The 22,670-nt window shown below is 37.0% G+C and overlaps 1 protein-coding gene across 3 annotated transcripts in view; it reads right to left on the minus strand.

The window, feature by feature from the left end:
- Positions 1–63: 63 nt before the first annotated feature.
- LOC139968677 (NACHT domain- and WD repeat-containing protein 1-like) overlaps positions 64–22,670 on the minus strand; it is a 129,281-nt gene continuing 106,674 nt past the window's right edge. For all 3 annotated transcript variants that reach the window (XM_071972949.1, XM_071972951.1, XM_071972952.1), the window contains 14 exons: positions 19,578–19,732; positions 15,642–15,803; positions 14,201–14,350; positions 12,190–12,423; positions 9,625–10,217; positions 9,011–9,113; positions 8,319–8,398; positions 7,333–7,600; positions 6,740–6,898; positions 5,853–6,025; positions 4,677–4,925; positions 3,510–3,705; positions 2,489–2,710; positions 64–1,721 (listed from right to left, as the gene is read on the minus strand). In XM_071972949.1, coding sequence (XP_071829050.1) covers positions 1,450–1,721; positions 2,489–2,710; positions 3,510–3,705; positions 4,677–4,925; positions 5,853–6,025; positions 6,740–6,898; positions 7,333–7,600; positions 8,319–8,398; positions 9,011–9,113; positions 9,625–10,217; positions 12,190–12,423; positions 14,201–14,350; positions 15,642–15,803; positions 19,578–19,732 — 3,016 coding nt within the window. In that variant the 3' untranslated portion in view covers positions 64–1,449. The remainder of the gene's footprint in view (positions 1,722–2,488; positions 2,711–3,509; positions 3,706–4,676; positions 4,926–5,852; positions 6,026–6,739; positions 6,899–7,332; positions 7,601–8,318; positions 8,399–9,010; positions 9,114–9,624; positions 10,218–12,189; positions 12,424–14,200; positions 14,351–15,641; positions 15,804–19,577; positions 19,733–22,670) is intronic.

The following is a 22,670-nucleotide window of genomic DNA, read 5'->3' on the forward strand; positions in this document are numbered from 1 at the left end:
GTCAAGCACAACTAACTTCCTTTGTCTCAAATTGAATCAAACCAGATTTTTCAGAATGAGCAGTAAAGAACAAAAAAAAAGGGAGGGGGGTTGAGGGTAATGGTGGAAAAGGGGAGTTGCAGGGCGAAATGAGGAGGGATGGGAAGATTGGCATGCCAGAAAGACTAATGGTTTTTTGACGAGTAAAGTTAGGTGATATCATAAATTAATTGATTACTTCAATATGAAACATGCATAAGTCTATACCTTCAAACGCCTTTCAAATTGTGTCCAATTTACAGCACACCGTTATTTAAAAATTGGAAAGAAATTAAAAAAGGAAAAAGGGAATAAAAGAAAATTCAAAGATCTTCATCTTGACCTACATGATGTGTGCATAGCATTGTCTGATAATCGAGAAAGTCTTTAATCAATTCCTTGGAGGATAGAGTAAAATAGTGTCTGAATATTCATGGTGTTTGCATATTCATGATGTCTGAATAATTCTTGAGGTCAGAAATTATTTTGAGGATTCTTGGTGTGGTTTACTTATGTCAAGGGAGGTATTTCACCAGGAAAGTTCCTTCTTTTGCTGCCGTTTAATGTCAAAGTGAGATACTGTAGGATATGGAGTAACATGTAACATTGGCATACCTTGCCTACTAAACAATTGATCATAGTACACCCCCAAAATATAATATATAAAACAAAAATACAAAAAAAAATGAATAAATAATTATGTCCTAAACATGATAGACCATTGCATATGAAAATATAGTAGAGAAGAGGCTTAGGACAGTAAAATATTGCACAAATAACTCTGTTTTTTTTTTTTTTTTTTGACGTTTTAGTAATAATAAGCTGTAGAAGTTTGTCTTGCCACTGAAACACTCACTCATGTTAACATTCATAGCTGAAAACATATGACACAATCTTGCTGAAGTAGTTAGTATTAATGAGCTGTGTGGTTAGAGTTGGTAAATAACAAGATGAAGAAGGGTTTTTGCTTCCAACCATTTAATCAGAAGCTGCTGTCCACAGATATGCAAGTTAAAGTACTCTTCTATTTTTTGTTTTTATACAGTATAAACTTATTCACATATAATCATAATAATACACAGATACCACGCAACAGATACTTCGATGGACCTTTTTATATTTACATTAGTAGTAAGCGACCGTAATGCAAAGCACACTGTTCTGCCAACACCGAGTATGGTGATGCAAGCTGTGTTGTACGATATAAATATGCAACCGTTTTTGGCTCGATCTATGTCCGACAACCATCCTTGCGCCCATGTGACTCTGAATGATGAAGGAGGGTCTCCCCTCTGTAATACTATCCATTTTCAAATACTATCCAAGAACTCAGCCACGCACAGCTGGAGAAAAAAAACAAAAAAACAGACACAACCTATATGATTGCATCTGGCAGACAATCTGGTTTAACTCCGCAATTCACCGATCGGCTCAAAAGATGGCACAGACACCAGATTTACTATTTTGTTTCTTCTTCTTCCCACCGCTGCCTCCCCCTCCTCCTCCTCCACTTCCACTCTCCCTGTTACTGATGTCCGTGTAGCTCTGGTTCCGTCCCTTACCCCCTCCTCCTTGAATCATGGGTTTGATGCGGGCTACCTCTGGAGCCGATGAAGTCGATTTACGGTTGGTCAGGTTAGAGAGCTGCAAAGAGGTCTGTTTCTGGAGAAGAGGAGGTCGTACCGAGAGGGCCGAAGTGGTGTCTGAACAAAATAAGCAAAAACAAAAGAGATTTATTAGTATATAAGGAAGCCTTGAAATTCTTTGGTCGTAAATACTATGAAAACACTACCATATTATCAATGATAATATCAGAGAATATATGTGTAAGTTTGCTGATCAATGAATCAGGAATAGAGCACACAAGAGGATAAAAGGGAAAGCAAAATATTTCAAGTTAGATAGATGGTACAAACTTTTTCTGTGAATAAAAATTAAATAAATGTAAAACCAAGAAATATTCAATTAGTATGTAAACCAATTAATGTTTATCTCAACTGACATATACCTTTGTTTTTAAGTTTTGTTGTATTTTAAGAATTTCTGATATATTTAGATGTGTAAGTCCCTTACCAATGGAGACAATCAAGTTCATTTCAACTTTTGTGAGGACAAATGATTAAATACCAATGTCCAAGAGACAAAATCTTTGAAATCAAATGGAATTATAAGTCACTATCACCTTCATGTAGATGCCCATCAAAATAATTCTATGCCCAAAAGCGTAGAAAAAAGGAAACCTTGTTTTGACCAATTCCCCCATTCCCCCAGACCACTACAACTTTCATCAGACAATATGTGGTAAGCACATCCGTGGGTTTCCACTTTAAGGGTAGGAGAGACCAGATGAAAGGCTGGCAAGGCAATTACCAAGCATATTACAACTGTGACCATAGTAGTGAACTGCTTACAAAACCCTGTATTACTTTATTTGACAACTCGCAGACGACAACAAAAATTATGGATTTACCTTCGTTAACATCTACTTCAACTTGACTTTGTGAGTTGACCTCTGAAGCAGGACTGTTATGTAACCGTAGTAACGGCGTAGCCCCGCCCTGGCCGAGCTGTATCAAGATGAAACTACCATCGAAGGACATTTGAAAGCACATGACAGGAATGTTCATGTAGTAATTGGTAAGGATGGTGCCACTGGGTAAGGACCAGACCCGAATAGTGCCGTCCATGGAACCTGCCAAAGGAAAATGAGGCAACAACCTTGCATAATGAATATTCATGAAAACTTAAAACAAAATATTACTAGATTTGCCCACTGTCATCAAAAATCCATCAAGAGAGAGAAAGGATACACCCACTGCTAGCCCACTCAGAAATGTTAAGCCCATAAAAGGCTTCCTGATACTATAATACTAACACATGGAAGCCCTCTACAAGCCCACCAAGAGATATCCAATGCGAATTAAGTCTTCCTCCCACAAGGGACCCGGATACTGGTTTGAGATTGGGGTCCAGGAGTCGCACCAATGTTCAGTGGTGCTGAAATTACCCCTTTGGTGCACCATGCATGTGTGAAAACCATTGGTGTAAGAATTACTTACAGGGTCATTCTGCCCTATCTCTACCCCTTTCATTCTAAACAGTCACCCTACACATAACTTAAACATGAAAACCATTATACTGTTAAATAGTAGAAAATGGCTGCAAACTCCAGTTAATGAATCAAAAAGTTATTATGTGTCGAGTGGAACTTATATGACTTCTTCCTTAACCTGTAGCAGGGGTGGACTGGGGAATAAATTGTTACTGGTATTAGTGATCCAGTCAGCAGCAATGGGACCTTAACGTAGAACAGCACATTTGGCGACTCAGATGACAGTAGAATCTTTCAGCAACCAAGAGGAATGGCCACCTCGCGCTTTTAAATGGTAACACCTTTGGTGCCACTGGCCCTGCGATGCACTGGTTTCGTACCGGTAAAACTGACTGGCCCACCCTCCCGACAAATCTGAAGAAATAACACTGATATTTACCTGATACAAGAGCAGATCCATCACCGGTCAATTTCACACAGGTCACAGAGCCTGTGTGACCTTTCAAAGTTTTCTCAATTTCTCCCGTAGTCATGTTCCAAATAATGAGGTCTTTGTCGTCAGATCCAGATGCGACGTGACGATTGTTATCAGCTGTAGCCACGCAGGACACCCTCTCTTCATGTCCCGCCAATATCTGATAATTATTACAAAAAAAGAGGCTGTTGTATAGTACTTTCTTGTTTAGATATATGTCAACAGAAAACCATCTATATACGATTCAATAAATTTAATTCAAGAGACTTTACCAGAAAAATAACCAAGAATCAAGAACCAATTCTACAATTCTACAAGATTTTCATATCTTATTCATTTGTGCACATCAGGAGCACTTTCTCCCACAACCATCTTATTTTTTGATTAAGTATTTTATGTTAACTATAGAACTTATGTTGTATTAATAAAACTAAACTAAATTAGAGGATAGAAGAGCGAGAGAGAGGGAGAAGAAAAACTAGTTGTCAGCAAACTGCTTATCTTTTGTAAAACACCTGTGTATGTCAATCTATAAAGTTGTAGGATCTGACGTTTTGATTCCGGCCGGATCTTCTTCAAACTGATAAATTGACATTTGAAGAGCTCAAAGAGCGAAAGACGATGATGAAATGCATCACATCTCATCCTGTTTAATAAGAACACTGTCTTTGATATGTGCACTGTCTTGTCTAGTAGAATAAACCTTTCACACTAATTTTGTGAATTTAGAAAAATGAAAGCTGTGATTTGAAAGAAATATGTCCTCATACATTCTTGTATCTTGTGGATTAATAAAATACAAAAGATGATCTGCAAATTTTCATGGAATCGTGTTAAACCGATGACTCTTCTTAGAAAAACACACACACACACCTGTGTTTTACATTCAGACCGAGGACCCCATTGTATTTTCCATTGTTCAAATCCACTTACCCTAACCTTAACAATACCCCATACAATAGAATTCTTCCAAGGACGTGGTGATTCTTTAGAAATCACAACCGAGGACCTGAATTCTTTTGTTCAAGTCTTCGGTCAGAATACGAAACAAACGCACCCACACACACGAAAGAGTAAGATGAGGATGTGCTTGGCATGAGAGGCGGGGGGGTGGGGGGGGGAGGGCAGTACCTGGGTTAGTTTCCCTGTCTGTGTCTCCCATATCTTAAGGGACATATCTTCAGAACCAGTGATGGTAAATTGGCCATCTTTGGTGACTGTAATACAGGTGATGTTCTGTACGTGGTTGATGGTCTTCACCGACTCTCCGCTTCCGACCGACCAGACCTTCATCAGCTCGTTACAGTCGCCGCTGATCGCAAAGTTGTTGTCCGGGGAGAGGACGACCATGGCAGATGGACCCATACATGACAGCAGGACCTAAAGGGGGGGAAGAGACAGGGACATTGCTGAACAGAGCTGGCCGTGTTATAAATATGTCCTGTTCATAAATATTTATATTTATACTGGAAATAAATGAATGAAAAAAAAGAAAAGAAAAAAAAGGCATTGCAGTATCTCCCGTAATGCGGTCGATGGACCAAACCGTGTGTGTCGTTTATCTATTCCTCCGCCAGTGTGAACATTACAACTTTAACACATATAGCAACACAGATGATATTGCTGGAAATATTTATATCAATACTTTACCAAGGCCTAGGACACTGTCGTAGCATATAACTGTGGAAGTAATATACCTCCCTAAATGGGTTGTTTTTGTTGTTTAAACTTTGACATTGTGTGATAAATAAATTGTTTTCACCAACTAATATTTAGTGAAAATATGCAAATACTCTTGTAGTGAGACAAGATCTTTGTTCTTCGAACAGAGAGTATTAGAAAATGGCTTAATAATGACCTATGCAACCTGAACTATATAAAAAACTAAATCAACTTTAAGGACGATATAATAATTATTAATTACTATAAGGAATATTTACATCACTAAAACTCAATTTCAGATTGTTGACTAAGCAATTATTAAATATTGAAAGGTCAACAGTATTTCCCTCTTAATATGGTTGGACAAGAGTCCTCCGGTCCTCGTAGAAAATTGATACAGTACCCCTGGTCTACACCCCCTTCAAGCATTGCATCTACTTGTGACATAAATACACTTATATTTTTGTAGCACCCCTTCAAATGTATGTGAGTAATTTAGTATTAACTGCTTGGAAAGTACATTTAATCAATTTTACAAATTTTGGGGCAATTTGATAAGAACAACTGTTTTATAAAAAATCAATTATATAAATTTTGGAGCAATTTGATAAGAATGACTGTTTTTTTTTTTTTTACGGGACTTACCTCTCCCGATTCTGCCTTCCATAGCTTCATGTAATTACTGAAGTCGGCCGACAGGATTCTCTTATTGTCCGAGGTGATGAGTACCTGTGAGATGGTGTCTTGATGTTCCGAGAAACAGACCACCACTACCCCCGACTCTGTACTCCAAACCCTCACTGTCTTATCCTCAGAACCTGAACACAATGAACAAAACAACATGAAAACATACAAACATGATATGGGGGAAATTCTAGCAGAGCATTAAACAAATTTATCTTATGGTTATGTGGGTCAGAATCTGCAGCTAACATCTGAATCTAATGAATGAAACTGGCACCCCTCCCTGCCATCCACCCCCCCTCCTCCCCCAGCCACTTCACCCCAAACTCCATGCAAGGAAATGGTGGTATTTGGAGCAACACCATCCAAAGGATGGAGAGATTTGTTGGTAGACCACAAGGCTGGTACAAGGCCTGTTCTAAGAATTTTAAATTATTCATAATTTCAGTCAATTTTCTATTAATAACTAAACATTATCACCCCCTGACTAAAAATCTTGTGCTCAACGTTCACACAATCATCCAGAACGATGCCAAGTTTGGTCTTTACTATTTTAGAATGGTTCACTTGGTTAAATTTAATTCAACAGTCAGCTCATTGCATTTTCGGTAAGAATAAATCATTTTTCAGATTAATAGAGAATAAAACCTTTACTTTAGTGAGAAATAGGTGGCAGTGTTACACAATTTCAAGAAACGTATATATAAAATTTTTCTCATTTTAGTCATGAAAATGAAACCAGTTTCCCATAGACAGAAGAGGGTATAACAAAGCAGTGGAAATTCAATTAAATGTTTACACAGGTATTACACAGGTTTTACACAGGTGACGTTTGCAGCGAGACTTACCAGATACAGCGAATGAGCCATTATCCGCTAACGCCAGGCAAGTGATGGGTTTCTCATGGTCAGAGAATGTGTGTATGACTTGGCAGAGATCTAAACTCCACAGCTTCATAGTACAGTCTGCCGAACCAGATATCGCAAAAGTACAGTCTTTGGACATTGCTGAGAAAGTTAAATATAAATCATAAAATCACTACTTTTCAAATAGTATTTCAAAAGATATGACATATGTTTCATTTTGTTTCTTGTAAAAGCGCATTGAGACCGTCGGTATAATGCGCTATATCAAAAAGTATTATTATTATTATTCTTATTATGGTGCGGTAGGTATATTGGTCAAGTATGATGCTCTTCAAATCATGGTTTATCATCGGTTTTTCCCTTCTCATTTTCGCCAGCTTCGTTCAAGGACAAACTTTGATTGCTGAAATTAAGAGGCAGACATCCCTACAAACACAGCATATTTTAAAGTGCTTTGAAAATGAGGAACAAAGGTGAATTTTGTCAGATATCCTCTCGATATTTTTCAGCCCAAAAACATAATTAATTCTGACTCTGAGAACTACATACAATTTTGGGAGGACCGTTTGACTCACCTATACATGTTACTTTCTCGTGGTGCTTGGCCATCTCGTAATCCCCCTGATTCTTGCGAGGAGTTGACCACAGCTTGACCTCCCCCGTACCAGATGCGGTCACGATGAAATGACCGTCGTGAGATATCTCCACTCCCTCGGTCTTACTTCCATGGGGGCTGAAAGACTGTGTGATGGTCCCGGAGCTGATGTCGTATAAGTGCAAGACATTGTTGATTGTTACCACGGTGATGTGAGAACTTTCTGGTGCAATGCTATAGTCCTTAATCTGCAAAGAGAGTAGATTCTTTGTGAGAAGCATCGCATAATTATTCAATTTGCCACTTATTATAAACCACAGAGTGGAGTATAATATACCAATTGCATTTATTGGTGTACCAGTTTTTCACAATGACAACCGCTGGGCCAGTCTTTCTTAATGTCGGTCCGGTAGTCAGAGATGACCAAATTTCTGTCGGCGGACGACTAGTTGTTTTCATCAAATTCATATTGCATTGTAACTAAATCCCCCCAAATAGGTAAAATGATAAGAAGCTATCACCCCCAACGCTGGTGTTCTATTCACCAAACCTGCACATATCTCCCACAGTGTACATATTGCTATTCTATTCACCAAACCTACACATCTCTCCTACAGTGTAAACCAAAATATATGGCCTGATTGTCCGAGGGAGAACTATAACAACATCTGTATTACCACAAGAAGAGCTTTCTAGATGGAGAACCTACTTCAAGTTTTAAGAATGTTGTTCATAGTTTAATGAGCTGCTTTTACCACATCAATACTGTCACAAAAACAGTTATTTCCCAAATATTGCTACTTTTTACTTGCTACGTTGTACTGCTGTTGCCGCTACGTCTTACGTACACTTCGATGAGCTTCTGCCCCAAACTGCAGATGAAAGGTGAGAGGAACCAGGGAGTGGTGGTAACAATGACGAGGTATATAATCTGAATTATAAATTAGCCTATGAATATGCATTTACCTTATCTTTGTGTCCCTCTAGAGAGTAAATTTCTGTTCCAGTTGCTAGGCATGTGATCTGCAGGTGACCGTCTTCATATGCTGTGTGTGTTAGGATAACAGGACCATAGCATCAATCAATTTCCATTTCAAACAGAAACATTTATTGATAATAATATTTTGTGATAAAACTTTTTTAAGATGGATTTGAAATGTATTTAACACAGGTGCCAGCTGCTGACTTTTGCAAATGAGTCTCGGAATGAAAAATCCATTTTAAGAAAGCTACATTGTTCACTAAGGAAATCTATTCTGTATTAACAATTTACAAGGTTCATATCAGTAATAAATGAAAGCATCCAGGCAAACAACAAGAGTTACTTGTAAGTGGGAAGGGAGGTATCAGATGTGTTAAGGTGGGGATGGAAGAGGGGTAGGGGTGGGATGGGCGTCTGAAGGGGCCCAAATACAGCCATGTAACTACTAACTTTGGTTGGTATGTTACAGTCAGGGGTTTATTGGCAATTTCCAATAATCTTCCTGAATATTTGTGCATAAGATCTAACATAAAAGACCTTATAATAGCTTGTTTCATTTAGTATCAAAATGTCTTCCTTCAAGGAAAAATGAAGAAACTTCGCACACATTAAATGCAGAATGCACACTAAGTTAAAAACACAGATTTAACAAACATCAGAAGATGCTTTATCTAACCTGCGAGGATGAAGTTATCATCGGCTGAGAGAATCATCTTTGATATTGGGCTGGTTTTGCCGTCCATTGCATCGAGTAAAGAGAAAGTTTCCAGGCTCCATGTCTACATGAAAGAACAACAAATGCAGAAATGAGAAGAAGAAAGAACTAGAAGTTAAAAAAGATAAACAAATATCGGTCCCCTCCCCCCGCCCAAAAAAGACGAGGAAATGTTAGGCCAGCAGCTGGACAAAATGCAGCCTTCAAAGCCCCCTGCATCTGAGTCCATCCTAAATACCAGGAAGTAGGCCCTTGATACCATGTGATGTGTGTCACAACTAATCCAGGAAAGCAACTGCAAATGGGATTTTAAGATATATATACCACATTTTTCAGTATTCTACTTTTAAACAAAGCTAGTACAAAAGATCAAAGGAAATTTAGTTACCGAGAAGTTTCAAAATTTCACAACAAAACGAAAATTTTGGATGAAATTGGAAAAGGTTTTTCCACCTTTCAGAATGGATGTAATTCTCTACATGATATTTCCAATAAGAAAATTCACTTACAGAAATGATTGTGGCCGATAACAAACACCTCCTGAACACAAAAGTTTAATTGTTGGAGTAACATACCCTGATCATGCAATCCGCAGATGCTGTTATCAGAACGTCGTCGTGGCTGTTGATCGCCACGGCGACCATCATCTCGGCCGACCCCCTCCAGCTCTGCTCCATGCATCGTTTCTCCACGTCGAAGACTCGAATCATTGCGTCCTTTGAACCTGTCACGATCCTCTTTGAGTCGTGGCTGATGACTAGACACGATATCGGGCCCTCTTGTTCTTCAAAGTTGTGCAGTCTCTTCCCAGTCTCCATGGAGCACATGATCAGGCCTGGTTTGTTGAGACCGACAGCCAAGAAACGATGGTTCTGAGCCAGCCCGAAGCAAGTGACCACGTGGTCGGACATAAACTCCTGCCAAATCTTCTTCTGGGATGCTAACTGGTAACCGCTGATGGCAAAGTTATCCACCAGACAGTAGAGTCGTTGGTTGTCACTCGATATCTTGATGTCACTGACCTTCCCGTCCACTCTGAAACTAGTGATGACGGGGTTGACAGGTATCGGGAGCCAGGGTGAACGGGGTACGAGGAGGGGCTTGGAGTATTCTTCACACCAGTGTAAGGCTTGAGCTATAAGAGGGGCCAATACTTGAGGGGTGGTACCTACAAACAAAAAGAAAGAGAATGCAAAAATCCACTCAAGATTTCAGTGATTTAATACACTGAACAAGGGGACTGACCAATCAGGCAATACCCGAGGGCCCAGAGCAGTAGAGCACCCACTAACCTCAATAGCCTCCTGACCAAATCCACAATATTCAGTACACTTGCACGCAAGGTCTGTTCCAATATTCTAGGCGTGTTGTTATGTTAACAGCATTTAAAACTGCAAAGACACAAAATCCCTGCAAACATGCAAACTGTAAAATATTCACTTCCTTGATTACTTCATTCATGTTCAAGCATTGCCTGTACACAGTTCAACCATTGTTATATTTAATTTCTGACAGTGGGTAGTGGCAAGGGGTTTTGGGGGTCACTGCTCCCTCACATTTTAGTGCTGGATACGCCCCTAGTGGGAGGGGGGGTAATAACCATTTTGCCTTAGGACCCACATCACCATCAGTCCGGCCCCGATGCTGAATTATTTGAAGCTTTGAAAGGAGTTTTTCACAGTTTTTTTCACAGTTCTTTCACTAGATCACATGTGAGACATATAGGATTGCATTCCATAACATCACAAGAAAACTAATTCTACCCAAAAAAACACCACCCATCTGCAGCTAAACTACAACAACACAAATCAAACCCCTGACTGTGTTTCTCTCACATGTTGTAAACAACATGGCATCCAACAACATCATTGAGAATAGTTTCCCTGTATTAATATTTTGTGGTCTGAACTTTTGATGCAGGTGCAGAATTGGGTGACAGTCTCTTAATTTTGTTTAGTCCAACAAACACCTATGGTGAATTAAGAATTTCATATTTTGGGTCATAAAATTTGGCAAAATATTATTTTTTACAGGTTGTTAAAATCTTATAAAACAAGAGATATACATCTGTTTTCATACTTTGGCTACGTTTTGTTTAAGCATTTCTAATTCATGTGTAGTTAATTTCGTCCTCGGGGTATTTTTGTTATCATGTGCTTATCCATTTGAAAATAGTCGGAGAGAAGACTCAAGTTGCAATCTGCACTGGGGTTGCATCTTTTAACCATAAATTGGATGTTCCTTAATGTAACTAGGAGATCCTTTCTGATACAATCGTATTACTAATAAACCAGTTATTAAACAATTAGCCCGTTCTTGATTCCCACAAGTTCATAACCTAATTTCGCTGCTCACAGTGTTCATGATTGACAGACATAATTGGCTAAAGTTGTCGAGTGTTTTGTTTATCTTTCCCTTAAATTGATGACTTTAGGCACAAAATCAATTTGGATATGTTGTTCCACGTTTCAATCAAGTTTATATTGTCACTGCATTTCCTTAATGAAAAATCAACTACAAAACATCACAGGAAAAGTATGAGACTTTGATGGCCTTGGATAAACATGTTCAAAGTGCATTTCATATCGGTCAAGGACGATGTGTTGTTGAAGGTCATGACAGGGAGTTTCTTAATTTATATGAAGTCATAAGAACATACATGTTCTTGGTCGAGTTATTAGACATTTACAACAACAATCGATTAACATTAAATAACATTTAGGCCTACATTGAGGAGTGGAGTTCCTCATCTAATCTCACTGAATTGAATATTACTTTATATACTTTTAAAAAAAGGAGAGAAAAAAATTAATGTCGACTTCATATTACATATAATTATATGCATGTTTAGACCAATCTTAAATGTTGCTGTTATTCTTTTGTAATTAGCACATTGCTAATTATTTTCTTCATTTCTTTTCCTTTCTTTACTGTAAGGGGTCAGACTCGAAAAGCTTTGCTTATTCTGACTCCTCTACCCATCATATGTATATATGTACTGATTATTGCATATCATTTATTATTTATAAGTATATTAATTTCATAACAATCATGTTATAAATATAAATTAATGATGATGGTACAAATAAACTTGAAAACATCGATTTAACCTTTAAGCAAGCAGATTCGTCAGGCTTTACCTTTACTCGGAGACAATCTGGCGATCAGCTCAGCCCCGAGCTGCAACGGGTCAGAATCGAGGGCCTCCGCTGACAGGGAGAGGGTATTCTGTATCAGATCCATCTCGGTGTCCAGAATTAACGTCCTTATTTGATTGATGTCTTGAATAAGATGTTGCACAGATTTGGCCTGCACGGCTGCCAGCAGGTACTCAAAATTACAGACAGTGTGGGTTTTCAGCTTGCCTATGTCTCCTATAGGAGAGAGTGAGAGACATGCAAGAAGACTTGATTGGAGTCCTGTGATTGTTATTAACTGCTTAAGTGTTCATAACTGCTTTACAATATGAAAACCACATTTGTATATATCATCTTTGGCCAGACAAACCCAAAACAGAGCAGATTGTAAGTTGGTCCATAATATTTAGTGAATTCATCACAAATTGAAATTGAAATCAAACTATGACCACCCTTCTACATTTTCAATATTTAGAAATTAATGTATTTATATAAATTGATGAATAAGTTTAGTAATAAATTTTCACTCAGTAAACATTTTTATAAAAGATTGAATTACAACAGCAAATGAGAAACTTTGAATGATTTGAATTTTCTTTTACTTTCCCTTCATTTATTTGAAATGAAAGTTGTCTAGGTTAACGTAATCAACAACAATTATGACGGGTATTTCGTGTAGCATGACATCAATGATTTAGCGAAACCGATGCAAAACATCAACCTCAAACATTTTTTACTGCTTACTCACTTTACACAAGCCTATAATTTGTTAAAAAACATAAATGTGTTTGTATGTTTTTATATCAAAGCAAATGACGTAAATATTGGGGCACACAGGAAGCCTACAGTTGGATGCATCCAAATTTAACAAAGAAGGGAAAGTTTGTATAGTATAGGGAAACAGACAAAGATAAAAAACAAACGAGACAAGAAAAACTGAAGAAAAAGAGAGACTGAGATAGAAATCATCAAATCATCAACATTTGAAAGTTATTTTTAACATGGTGACTCACAAACTAATGATAAACACTGTTATTGGTCTCAAAGCTGACATGTCATATCATCTATCCATCAATACAGAAAGGACGTGAATTAAATTCTTGCAAAACTTAATCAGCTGTAGTCTTTAGCCTCACAACTTGCGATTATATGTGATTTTCTGGATTACGATAGTCGTACTGAGTCAGGTCGGATTCAGTCAGGGGCAGTGTGTGGTTTAGGGAGACATTTTCTAACTGATCTGGTTAAGGTTCATTCAAAATTTGTTGAACACAGGCAATATTTTGCCACGTCTAGTTTATGAAACATTAATGATATATAAGACATCTTGAATGCTAATTTAAGGCAAAGTAGAATGTTTCCTTCAACTGGTTTATTCATATATAGTGTTTGCAAATGTGTTTATCATGCAGTCGTCAATTTGAACGACAAGCGCCGTGTCTAAGGGCATTTATGTTGTCTTCGCTTTTCCAGTCAAACTAGGTTTTAATAATAGTCAAACTAGGTTTCTTCAGTCAAAGTAGGTTTTCCATTCAAACTAGGTTTTACAGTCACTTTGAACAATCTGCATGAAAGAATTCATACCTGAGTATTTTAAGTTTATTTTATTCATTCTATTTGCTAAACTAGCTTGTTCAGTCACTTTAATTGATCATCACTGAATATTCATGTCCAAGTGTTTATGAGTTGGTTTAAATGTTTATTTTGCTAAAATATATTTTCAGTCACTTTGATTAATGAATGCCGAAATGATGTCTGAGTGTTTTTAACATTTTTTGTTGTTGTTAATCATTCCATAGGCTAAAACTCAGTTGTTCAATCACTCTTAATGATCTATACTTTTGAAGTTCAATACGACTAAGTTTTCAACACCTAGAAATGATGTTGAAATTATTTCACCTACACTAAATAAGTGGTTTTGATTAATTCTGTCTTTTAATACCCCCCCCCCCACATCAGAACACTTGAGAAGTTGTTTCTAAGCCATTCCCAAAAAAGGAATACTCCCACAAACCTGAGAAGGCTAAATGGTGCCAAAGTTCGCTAATTCTTCGATGATTGTTCTTCACTTTTCCAAAGAGTAACGGTTGTGCTGCCACCATCCTGCTGATGTTACTCCCTTGCAAATGGTTGGCCTCGCTGCGTTCTATCTCCCACGTCTTCCCTGTGGAATATCACAACAAAAAAATCTCTGCCTGTTGGCCGACTCTTACGATATCAAGCACTTCATCTAACTCCCCTCTGACTACCTCTAAACATGCTCCAACACAATTGACCAACTCATCAACCTTTCTGTCATTCTGTCATGTTCTTAAGAAAAAGGTTTTCTGCATGTTTTAAACAAAACAAAATTAAGGGTTTTTCTGCATGGCTTTTGCCAAAATTTTCATGCCCATTTGATTCCAAATCCGATAATAATACAGTTTTAGTGTACGGTTTACTTCCATGACTAGTGGATTGATTTTCCACATAGTCATCAAAAAAAGAAAAAAAAGCAAATTGTGAATATTTTCTGATTTGCATTTTACATTTTACAATTGACCAACTCATCAACCTTTCTGTCATTCTGTCATGTTCTTAAGAAAAAGGTTTTCTGCATGGCTTTTGCCAAAATTTTCATGCCCATTTGATTCCAAATCCGATAATAATACAGTTTTAGTGTACGGTTTACTTCCATGACTAGTGATGTGATTTTCCACATAGTCATCAAAAAAAGAAAAAAAAGCAAATTGTGAATATTTTCTGATTTGCATTTTACATTTTACAATTGACCAACTCATCAACCTTTCTGTCATTCTGTCATGTTCTTAAGAAAAAGGTTTTCTGCATGGCTTTTGCCAAAATTTTCATGCCCATTTGATTCCAAAATCCAATAATAATACAGTTTTAGTATACGGTTTACTTGCTTGACTAGTTGATATATTTTCTACATAGTTAAAAAAAACGAAGCAAATTGTGAATATTTCCTGATTTGCATTTTACATTTGATTTTTAAAGTGAGATGTGGAAAGCCTGTAGATGACACTAGTTTTAGCATACAAAAGAATCGTTAATTACTGGGTAGTAATTAACATTCCATTTAATGAGAAACTCTAGGATGGTGTGCTTGTGTGATCAATCACAGACTCGTTGTGAGAAATACTCGTCACATTGATTAATACCGACAGACATTTTCTACGAAATGAAAACTTCCTCTTCATGACATGCAAGATTTGTGCTTGAAAACGATTTCTGTGAAGGAGGCCATGGAAACGGTTTAGTGTATGAGTCACTTTGTAGACATATAAACACAGTCTCAGGAAATAAAAAAAAAAACTGTTCTATTTAAAACTGTATTTTGCATTGGGTTTTGAATGAGCGACTGTGACCAAGGCACTAGATCATAAGAATACAAGTTTTGACTTCAGTTGACCTCGCATGACCTTTGATCTGACCGAAAGAGGAAAAACAGTTACCCTCTAGATATTCGCCAATGAAATACGCAGCTACGCGGTTGTGAGTGGTCTGCACGATGCTGGGTGTCCCCAAGTAACGTTCCTTGGCGACTTTGGCTAGAACTGATCCGGACCAGTTTAACACGGTCCTCTGGTCCTTACAAGTCTCTCTCAGCATGGGTCCTGTAAGACATAAATACAAATAAATACAAATAGAGATAATTGTAGAATAAACAAATAAAAACAAATATTAAAATGTTTAACAATATACATACAGGGATGTGCTCACACTCGGCGGCACCGGGCGGCTGCGCCCAGCAGTTCTGAGTGCCGCCTAGCACAAACAATATTTTAAACATCCCCGCCCGGCACGTTTTTGATGATAATTTAACAAATTTTACCATAACCAAAATCTGGGAGAATACATGGCACAGAATAGGAAAATAGCACCACCTAAGCATACTTCATGTGCAAAATTTGTCCAGTGGGGAGGGGGTACCCCACCCATGAGATCCCTCTCCCAGGGTGTGGATCACACTACCGCACAATCTGCCCAGTACTCAAATATTCCTGTGCACATCCCTGTACATATACAGAGTCACAGATAAATACAGCTGGAAAGTGGAGGTAGTAAATGTCCATACCGACATCCCCGCCATCTTCAAAATTAATTTGGTTGTAATTAATGATACTGTTTCAGCGCAGAATTTTATTGCCCCCGGTATCTTCCAAGTCTAGTACAAAACTTGAAATTAAACATTTTTCCACAGATTTCAAGCTACAGATCTTTCATTTTTTATGAGCAATGTTAGTATCAAAGAATTTTGAAAAATGACCATTTAAAATGCCATAATTCTAAAAAGAGATAAAAAAACTCTTTACACTAATTAGAGCTTGGAGGAGTAGATTGAGCAAGACAATTGACATATAACTATATATTTCCTACTTCTTTTCCACCACTCAATAATAACATTATGTGGATTTCTGCGCCAATGTTCAATATGTTACTCTGTTATATAGACTTGATTATACTTGAGTTGGCATAAATCTAAAGGTCTCTCTAAGGTTGTATAGTGTTTGTGCCATTCTCTGAGGTATCATACAAAATAGGCCAAAAACAGAATAAACAAGATCAGTTACTGGTGAAGTGACTCTTCGTGATTATCAAGAAATCGTACCCAACCTACTCCAAATTGAAATGAAATGAAATGAAATATTAAATATTTCTGGGGAGAAGAATATTCTTGACAAAGAATAGCTCCATTTTATTTCAAATTCTCTATGACCTATATACACAGATCTGAACAACCATATCCATTACATTTATACACACTTCGGAACTGTAACATGGTTAGCTAATGTTATTGTTGTGTTGTTTCACTCGCTAATTTTCATGTTAAAGGAATTTTCGATACGTTAGCTTCACTCACTGACTTTTTCAGTCGATAAACTCAAGCAAACACACAAGCCGCATTACCTTTGTATTGTTTCTCTATTGTTATTTTCCCTATTGTTATTTTCCCTATTGTTATTTTCACTATTGTTATTTCCCTATTGTTATGTTTCCCTATTGTTGTTAATTATTCCTCTAGATATTATTAGTTGGCTGCAACCTCAGCTTGAAGGTCACTTTATAGCCCAACAGGCAAATTCTGGTGCGACTGTTACACATAATAAATACTTTTATTTTAGTAAAGCTGGGTTTCTCTGTGTTTCTGCAATGGAACAGAAGAGGGTGTTTTATGAATCCAAATTTTAGGGTTGTATGAATTAAAAGCAGAGATGTTTTGGTCACTTCTTCTTTAAAGGCCCCTATCCTGTATACGAGCGGAATAGAAATCTAAAAGATATGTAAATTCTTGGCCTTTAAGGGGGGGGGGGGAAACAAATTGACTTTATATCAAGAAATTAGGCATCGAAACGATAAACATTAACTATCAAACTGGTATACATCCCTGTATCTTAATTAAACTCACAGTCTCTCGTCTGTGCAAATGGCTACTCCTTGCAACTTTTAATATTACTGTACATTTACTCAAGAGTTTAATAATTAATTTAGCTCTCAAAAACAGGTAAACAGTACTTTTAATTGCCTATCCGCTGTTATGTTCGACCAACAGCATTGAGTGATGCTTCTGATAAGCACCAGCCAAATTGCACAATAAAATGTCACAGTGGCCCCTAGAAATCTTGATAACGAGAGATGTGTTGTTGTTTGAAATATCAACCTTTGGGTAAAAATGCATCTTCAAGGTTTTTTTTTTATCTTTTTATTCTATCAAGGAAATGTTGCCCAAAAATACAGCGATTCAATCAGTAACTGCTTTCAAATACAGGTGGGCGTAAAAAAAACCCACATATATAAAACTAATTTTTACGAAATGTCAGTCAACTGGGCTAGGTTGGTCTTCATGGGGTTCTTGAAGGCAGCTGACATGCCATGTTAAGATTCTCATGTGACTATGCGTGAATGTCCAATGACAAGTATTAATATTGCATTTTATGTCATAATACAGCAGGGGAACAAAATCCAGTTATATTGAAATTGGACGGTTGTAATTTTAGAAGAAGACCACATTGCCAAATTTTTGGATTTTGTTTTGGATTTTTTATTTATTTATTTTTTATTTTATTTATTTTTTGCTATGAAATTTAAGGAAAAAAAAATTCAAGAAAGAAAGAGAGAAACAGCTCTTAAGCAGGGCAGGTTTTGATATTGCAATTTTAGGATTATCAATAGCCTAATGTTTACAACTTCATTTCACATGACTCTTCATTAATGGATGAATATGATTACAATGTGGGCGCATTAGAAAACAAACATCCACTATAAACACTTACAGCAAATTTCCTGCATTCCTACAAAAACCAGAGATCAGAAAGTACCTTTTCCATCTTTCTCTGCCCCCACCCACCCTTTTCGTGACATCCACTATAAAGCAACAAAATTACTTATAGCAAGTTTCCTGCATTCCTACAGAAAACAGAGATCAGAAAGTACCTTTTCCATCTATCTCCCTGCCCCCCCACCATCCACCCTTTTTGTGACATCCACTATAAAGCAATAAAAACACTTATAGCAAGTTTCCTGCATTCCTACTGTTACACTTTCTCTAGAAATACACATACAGAAATAAAACATCAGAAAGTACCTTTTCCATCTTTCTCCCCCCCCCCTCATTTCTTGACAATAAACATGGCCTACCCCTCTTGAAAGTTTAATAGTCCGGAAGGGCCTGTCTCCATTTCATTACCCGTTGCAAGTTATTTTATTCACTAAACACTTGATCAAACAGGTCGCATTTCCAACTGATTACGCCAGAGTTTTTTTACCTTTTACTATGTTACTGGATGACAGATGAATATGAAATGACTGACGGCCCTCTATCGGCCTCGGCATAAAATGGAAAACACTTGAGACCCCAAAAAATATATCTTTGCTTTGAAAGAAGGCTGGTTGTGCTCTCTCTCTCTCTCTACTTCCGGAGAGGAATAAGCATAAATACGCCAAAAAAAAAAACGGCAATTAATTAAGAAAATTTATTCTGACTTGGAAATGACATAGAAATGCTATGAAATGACTAGAGTCGTCGAGGAGGTCTACTCGTTGTGCATGTTGTATAACGTTCAGATGATTATAATCATTGCTGTAAACAAACAGTGGTTAAATCGACATTAAAAAAGGTGGGGTGTGGCTCCATAGTCTTTGACGAGAACTCCAATGTGGGTGGGGGGGGGAGTGAGGGGTGTATGGATACAAATGTTAGAATGTGAATTAGTACATTGAGGTATATTTTTTCTATAAATGAAGTCTAAAATAAAGTATACATGCAAGGTTGTGCTAATAACTAATTTTTAATTTGTGTGGGGTGGAAAATGGAGGGGTTGTAACCCACACACCCCTTCCTTCCCATACCCTGCATCCCCACCTTAATCAAGAACTCAAGTTCTCCTTACCAAGGTCTTTTCTCATGCCCGTCCAGAGTCTGTGTGGGAACCTAAGGACCTCTGGGAGATGATAGGGGTAGACCATTGTCAATAGTTCATCATCACATGATAGTATATCCATCAATTCCAGCTCGGTCAATCCAAATCGAGCAGCAGTAACGTACCTAAGGAATGAGATTAATTGATGATATCAAGGATACAAAGATAGACTTATAGGCATAAAATTGGAAAATATATCTAAAATGAGCTTTCTAGCTTTCATCCTGATTCAAGCATATAGTTGGCTCTTACTATAAATTCAGGGAATCCTGAATAGTAATAAAGGTGCTAGATAAAAAAAAAATGCACTTCCACTGATGTGCAGGGACTTGTACTGGTAATTGTGTACTCATATCAAAGGGAGTTATATTGGTACTTGTCCTAAAGTAGTCCCAAACAACTATTGAAATATTCCAAGTACAAGCAAGTGTACAAAGCCACAAGTCTGAGTAAAACTAAAGGTAACTATGCTAAAATACGATTTGTATACCTTGGGGACCAAAAATTCCAATATATTTTCTAAAACTTTACTCCTTATTTGTCAGTTATAAGTCATATCTTATTTCTCTGGTTTCCTCTAATGATATTTTGTTTTGGAGAAAACGTGGATTTTGTTATATTACATATATATATATATGTACATGATATTTGTATGTACATACAGTATATTCACTACTATATATATTATCCTTGTATATACATATATTAGTATATTCACAACTATATATATTATCTCTGTATGTACATACAATAGTATATGCACACTTCTTTATATATATATATATATTCTCCTTGTATTGTATGTATTCACTACAATAGCGATGTACACTTCCTTTGATATATCTTGATACTTCTGTATATACCTGCACTATGTATATATTTTCCTATTATGTGTGTACACACATCTATATATTTTCCTCTTATTTTATGTATACACAACTATGCACACAGAGTACTATATGATTTAATGTATGAGTGCACTACATATAAATATGCTTGATCACAGCTTTCACTTTGAGGAGAGCTATAGTCACTACAAACTAGTCACCGTACTGTAGCCAAGTTTAATCAACAGGATTAATCCACAAACTGAAACTGAATAAATTCCTCCTATTAAGATTGATCGTCTCAGACTGCCCTGGAGTTCTACGATATGCCAGTATTTATCACAATCAAATATATTTTCCTGCCCTCCTTAGCAGCAAGGATTGCCCAGAGAGAGAGAGAGGGAAGAAAGATAGAGAAAGAAAAGCGAGCGGATTGTTCTTTTTCCGACAAGCCTAGGTAATCAGGATGAAAGGGATCAATACAGTTAATCAATGAAATAAATTTGCCAGAAAATAAATTCTTATCCTGCAAAACGAAGTCAAGAGGATTTGCTTTCGTGTTTAAATACATCCTGCTCTCAAGACCGTCCTGATAACCCACTTTACCCAAGCGGAAAAAGCTAGCGAAAAATTGCTACATGAGATAAACTTGTTTAATCCGATACGGAGGCATGCAGCGTTAAGATCATATGTAATCTGGTTAAACAGACGCTTTTTGGGGTTTTTTTTTTTTTTGTAACTAGGTTAGTTTGCTCTGTACAGAAATATGTCACTCTCTGATGAAACAGTAGACAGAAGATGGAATGTTTTTACATCATACTGACCTGCCAACCTGTGTCTTAACTAAAAAAATAGGAATATTTACATTCTCCTCCCCCCAACAAAAAATCGGAAAAGTATGGGGGGGGGGGGGAAATAACAGATATTGGGCAAAATTTAAAAAGTAAAACAAGATAGCTGTAGGGAAATGTTATTCGATATTACACTTCACCTCTGTTATGATATGATAAGTCGAAAGGCAACACTAAAGGAACTGAGGCCAACTTGTGTTAAAGTTAGCATTGAAGACCCTGGTGGTGGCATATGCATTTCATAAAATTATTTTCCAGTAACTGAAGTGGATTTTATCACAGGTAATGCAGGTAAAAAAAACATGTAGCCCAATATCTGGTCGATCTGAATTAGAAATCAAATTTTGTTGGGAGAGCACAAGATTTGCCTTCAAAAAACCTAGGAGACTGGTAGAACTAGGAGAGCTAGGAGGTCTGTGTCATACCAACCTTGATAAACTAACAGATTTCTAAATAATAGATACTGTGACTATTAATTTCATTTAAATTTATTTATTTTAATCGTATCTAAATAATAGTCCTACACAACAGTGGTTTTCCACCTGTATCGTTTTGGCTGATAATACGATAATGTGCATGGATATACAATAAGTCATTAAACCCATTTTTTCGCTCAAAAAAAACATGTTACAATTTGCAACTTGAATGGTTTCTTAACTGATACTAGGATTCTGCAAACGAGAACTCAACCAATGATGATATTACAAATTTTGTTTTTCCATGTGAGGTCTCATAATGTTCACATTTTCCAAGCCTCTCACTTTGTGTAAAGCGGACATGGGAGGAGGCAGAAACATCAGAAGGAAGTGGGATATATGACTTTGATTTACGGGAAGGCCAAGTGAAAAACACATCTCAAAACATCCCGACAAGACAGACCCTCTGTGCTTTCTGTACCTACAAATTCCAGTAGTTGGAAGGTTTTCCACGAAAACGACAGCTTTCAATTTGTGTTTTTCTTAAGAAAGCCTGACGGACCTTAATCACTAAATTGCGGAGTGATATCACTCTGGCTCTGTGCCAGTAATAATGGCACATGTGCCCGACACATGTATAAACATGAATGTGATAATCAGGATGAGTTTTTGAACTCTAAATCCTCAAGGCTTCTACGATGCCATTCTCTTATACCTAAAGTCTCATTCATATTTTTTATTCGTTTATACATACAGTGTTTGCAGATCCAGTCATAATTCTTCTGATTTTCAACCTTGATTACCGAAAGATAAATATATAAATCACTGCTTACAATAACAATGATGCCTTTACTTAGAATTATGTTTTTTTTTTCAGAAAAAGATCATTTTGAAGGAGAACCACTCTCCCCAACATCAAAATATTTCATCTAACCGACAAAAGACCCAACTTTTGTGGGGAAATCTACA

This window comes from Apostichopus japonicus, chromosome 6 (assembly GCF_037975245.1).
Source record: "Apostichopus japonicus isolate 1M-3 chromosome 6, ASM3797524v1, whole genome shotgun sequence".
Lineage (NCBI taxonomy): Eukaryota > Metazoa > Echinodermata > Holothuroidea > Aspidochirotida > Stichopodidae > Apostichopus > Apostichopus japonicus.